Source organism: Naegleria gruberi (assembly GCF_000004985.1).
Source record: "Naegleria gruberi genomic scaffold NAEGRscaffold_11, whole genome shotgun sequence".
NCBI lineage: Eukaryota > Heterolobosea > Eutetramitea > Acrasida > Naegleriidae > Naegleria > Naegleria gruberi.
Window position 1 is genome coordinate 142,295 of NW_003163316.1, and position 4,796 is coordinate 147,090.

Consider the following 4,796-nt stretch of genomic DNA (forward strand, 5'->3'; position numbering starts at 1 on the left):
ACTTTAGAGTGAAGATGCATATCAGAGCCTGGCCCTCTCTCTGGAAGAGCACTGCTTTGTGAAATGAATAAGTGAGAAAGAGTTTTGATGTTTGCATCCTTAATAAATTCCTCACTCATTTTGTGTTGGCTTGTGTATTGGAGAATTTGATCCAACAACCAGAAACAATTATGTGTTGGATTTCCAACAGCATCTAAACAATTAGAGTCACCAAATACTGCTATTCTACCTTTTCCAGATTTTGAAAATCCTAGTACTGGTACTTTGTGGATTGTACTGGAGGAGTCTGTTCCAAGAATTGGTTTTGAATTTTGTTTTCCACTCAAAATTTCAATACCTTGATCTTTAAGATGGAAAGAAGCAAGCATACCTTCTTCAGGGAATTTAATAATACTAGTTCCTGAGAGGAAAGAAGCCTTCTCTTTTCCAATTGTTATCTCACCTGTATAGACTCTTGTACCAAAAACAATGTTGAAAGGATCCAACAATGCATTCAGTGCTGGTAAATTACAACCTCCAGTAATTGGAGTCCAAACAGTATAGGTATTATCATCGAAAAATTTGATATGTTTCATGATTGGAACGCTGTACCAGTCAGCAAAGACAGCAACAGAAAGACCATAAACTTGAACATCTTCTTTCAGTTTTTCTCTCTCTTTTTCTGTAAATTCTTCTTCAGAGTCTACAATCATGAGAGTAGAATATTTGGATGCATCAAAGGTTGTGAGATCTCCGGTTAGGATTTCAACATAATAACCCTTGTTTCTCAAGAAAATATACAAATCTCTAAAGTTGGTATGGATATGATCACCATTCCAGTCCAAAATTTCATCCTTATTACCTAAATTATCTCTTGGAATGTAACCTGGTGGATATTGAATGTTATGATATTGATCCCACAATATTCTTTGCTGTCTCAAGGGTGGTTGAATTACCTTGACTTTTAATTTAAGTTCCATCTCACTAACTTGCATCTCGTTGCCATCTTTTCCAACTCCCAAAGGAGGTGACATGATTTTCATCTTGATTGTTCCTTCACAATAGCCATTGAAAAATCTTCCTCCACTATTAACAGAGATTTGTACACCCAACCATCCAGAATATGGCCACATTACCCTTGGATGAGTAAAGGTAACATCTAAAAAGTCACCATACTTTCCAGGTACAAAAACTGGTTCTCCAACAACTCTTCCAGAGGCGCTCATAGCATTAAGGACAGTAACATTGAATACAATAGGCATTGCAGTATGATAAATAGGTTGTGAACAGTATGGCCACATGTATGGGCAAGATGTAAGATCCAATTCACTAGGATAAAAAGTAGCTCTAGGTTTGGCTTTTTCCATGTAATCTTGGAGTAATTCGTAGGCCTTCTCTAGGTTTAGTTTACCTGCTCCTTGTTCGAAAATATTGGCATGATGAACTCTTTGAGCTGATTCTAAAAGTATTTGCTTGATACTGGCTGGATTAATGAGTGGCAATAAAGAATTATGAGTATTTGGATAGTCATCCATTTTAGCTCTTATTGAAATATCGTCAGAGTTTTGAGTAGAGGTATCCTTATTCTTCAGAGTACTACTGGCAAGGAGAGTAATAGCACCAGCAATAACTGGACTTGCTACACTTGTTCCAGATAAAATAGAATGACAATATCCAACATTGTCACCAGCCTTATTCAACCCAAGTCCTCTAAGTTTGACTGACATGGTTACAATGTCTGGTTTAACTCTTCCATATCCATTATTAAAACGTAACTCGTAAGTGGTAACACCTCTACTGCTAAACTTTGCAATATTATCATTATCGTCAATACCTCCAACACCAATCACATTTACAAGATCTGCAGGATTGTTAAGTGTTCCATAAAGAGGGCCATCATTACCAATGGCAGAAATAATAATAATACCGTTGGCTGTGAGTTCCTTTACCTTATCTATGAATGGGATATCGAGGTAATCAGGTCCACCAATGCTCAAATTCAAGATTTGAATACCAGATTTCATAGCATAATTGAATGCATCCAAAAACCAGGATGTATACGAAACTTGTTTGCTTGTAAATACTTTAAAGATGAAAACAGAGGCTTCAGGAGCAAGACCTCTACATCCAGATCCCCTTTCCTTCTTCTCATTAAAAGGTTGTGTAGTGTTGGACTTTGGTGTGTAGGGTGTCAAATGCTTAGAGCCAATAACTCCAGAGATGAAAGTACCATGACCTAACTCATCATTTACAGAGTCTTCTGTTGTATAATTTATCATATCTTCAATATGAGAGAAGGATTCTTCATGTTTAGTACTGGAAAGTCCAGTATCAAAAACAGCAACTCTAATATTTTGTCCATAAATACCCTGTTCCCAAAGTTTGTGGGCATTCAATTTTTCTGAAACATCAACATAGGAATGACTTGGATGATTACATAATTTTCTCCTGTGATGGTGGTGGTCTGAATATTTATCCTCGGTTGACCATTGAGTAAATAATTTTCCAATACTATTAAGAATTGAGTGATCTTGTTCATCATCTGGAAGTGTTTCAATATCGTGATTGAGTAATTTTCTTTCATTGTTCATCATGTTGTGATATTCATGTTGACGAACAACATATCGTACAAATTGAGTCCTTGACTCTAATTCTGACTTTAAAGTAATATTTTCAAATTCAACAAGTGCAAAGTCAGTGTCAAACATTCTAGTAGCTGCATTATCCCTTTCAATTATTTTATATCCTCTATGAGTTCCTCCTAAAAGTGTGCTAATGTATTCATCATGTTTAAATGCTTTCATATATTCTTTAAACATGACAATGTACCTCTCTCGTGATGTAGGAGTTGTATTGTTATTGTTGTTATTTGATGCAGTTGCTCCTTCCATATTTTGACCACTACTATTACTACCAATACTACTGGTATTAAACTTCTTACACATCCTGTGTAAATTCTTCGATTTTACGAAAGGAATGGGTTGGAAAAATCTTTCATACATTTTCCTAACAGAGCATTGATTTGACGTGCTACTATGAGCAGCCATTACATAAAATCCACCACTTTCAATATTGGTGTCAAACTCGTAACCTTTCAATAATTTAGAGAGGTCTGATATTATAATATAAAGAGTTAGTATTATTATTAGTGATAACAAAATTGTTTTGAATAGTTTAGATGATTCTCGCTTCTCGTATCTATGTACATTTCCTATTATTTTCTTATTGTTTATATTAAAAATATTATTGTTATTGTTGATATTAAATTGCCTCAATCCGGAATTCCGTGATGAATGTATTTTAAAATATAAATTGTTCATCATTGATATTAGTATATTTACTAGTGTGTTTTGGTTTATTGAATGATGATCAGCACCTTCCTCTCTCTTCTATCTCTATGATGGTGGAGGTTGTAGTGTGCAATAAACCGACTTGAATTTTTTTGAAATGATAAATATTCCTTTTCAAAAGTGATGTTCTTGAAAGACACAAGAAAATCCTCTCATGTTCAAGCTTTGAAAAACTCAATACTACTGCGCCTTTGACTACAGTTATTGTAAAAAAGAGAATAATCACACAATTTTTGGCAAATGTTCTCTTCCAACACCAATGCTTAACATGTTGCCAATGTCTCGATTACTGGTAAGAGTTGTAATTTCTCTTACAGCTGGCCTCTTTGGAACACTGCTCTTATTCCAGAAAGTCAAAAATCCCACAGATTTGTTACTCCCTCTGCTAATACTTGGCATTCTTGAAGAGGTGCTTCCATCCTTATTGTTGGAACCATATTTATGATCTAAAACACTTCCAAGATCTGATAGTTTGCTCTTTCTATCGTAATTACTTGTATCAAATGTTTGGGGCATTGATAATAATGATTTCTGCTTCTCCTTTTGTTTTCTTTTTTCAATGTAATTCTGTGAGTCATTCATGTCAGTGATAAAAAAGCTCTTTGTTGAGCTAGCTTCTTCCTCTTCGTAGAAATCTTTCTCTGACAGTCTTGGAATAAGGTTTGCCACATCTTCTGTAATGATTCCTTGTTGATCCATCCATTCTGAGAATATTTTGGATCTTCTCTCTGCCTTCTCGTACATTTCTTGTGATTTTTTGGATTGCTTTTCAAGGTTAGAGACCTTCTTTTCTCTATTGGATTGCCGTTTCTTTCGTTCTTCTCTTAATTGCTTATTGACTTTCCTCTGCTCAGCAATTTGTTCTTGAGATAAGGTCTTGTTGGCATGATCCATATCTACAACCTCCTCAGTCTGTTTCTTTCTTCTCTTCTTATTTTTCTTTACATTGGATGACTTTTCCATGTCATTCTTTGAGGGGATACTTGCTTTTTCCTCTGAGCTTCCACTATACTTTTCATAGTGGTAGGAAAAATGCTGGCTGTCAATATAGGCTATCGAATCGGAAATATGGTCATTTCTTTTATCATTCTTCACCTTTTGATTTTCTGCACTGAATCCGTGGATGGCTATGAAATCATCAAATTTGATAGGGAGCTCTGCTTCTCTATTTTTCAATCTTTCTCTTTCTTCTGGAGGAATTTTGAGATATCTTCTAAAGGTTTCATCCTCAATTGTTTTGGCTAATGCCTCTGGGTCTTGTTCCTGTAATTGGGGTGAACCATTGGAATCAGAAGACATTGAGGAAGACGCTCTCGAATCAATATCATATGTATCAGTCATCATTGGACTAAAATTATTATCAACTCTATCTAGAACGTGTTCTTCGACAATATTTTTCAATTCAATACTGATTTGTGGATTAATTGAGGGTAGTTCAATTTTGATTCCAAGATTTGAGGCTGGAGG

General features: G+C 35.2%; 1 protein-coding gene across 1 annotated transcript in view; it reads right to left on the reverse strand.

Annotated features, from left to right (window-relative positions):
• Window positions 1–4,796, reverse strand: part of NAEGRDRAFT_64673 (subtilisin-like serine peptidase) — a gene marked incomplete at both ends in the record, with an annotated part of 6,146 nt that overhangs the window by 1,001 nt on the left and 349 nt on the right. Inside the window, 2 exons of the mRNA XM_002680008.1 lie at window positions 53–3,091; window positions 3,620–4,737. Coding sequence (XP_002680054.1) covers window positions 53–3,091; window positions 3,620–4,737 — 4,157 coding nt within the window. The remainder of the gene's footprint in view (window positions 1–52; window positions 3,092–3,619; window positions 4,738–4,796) is intronic.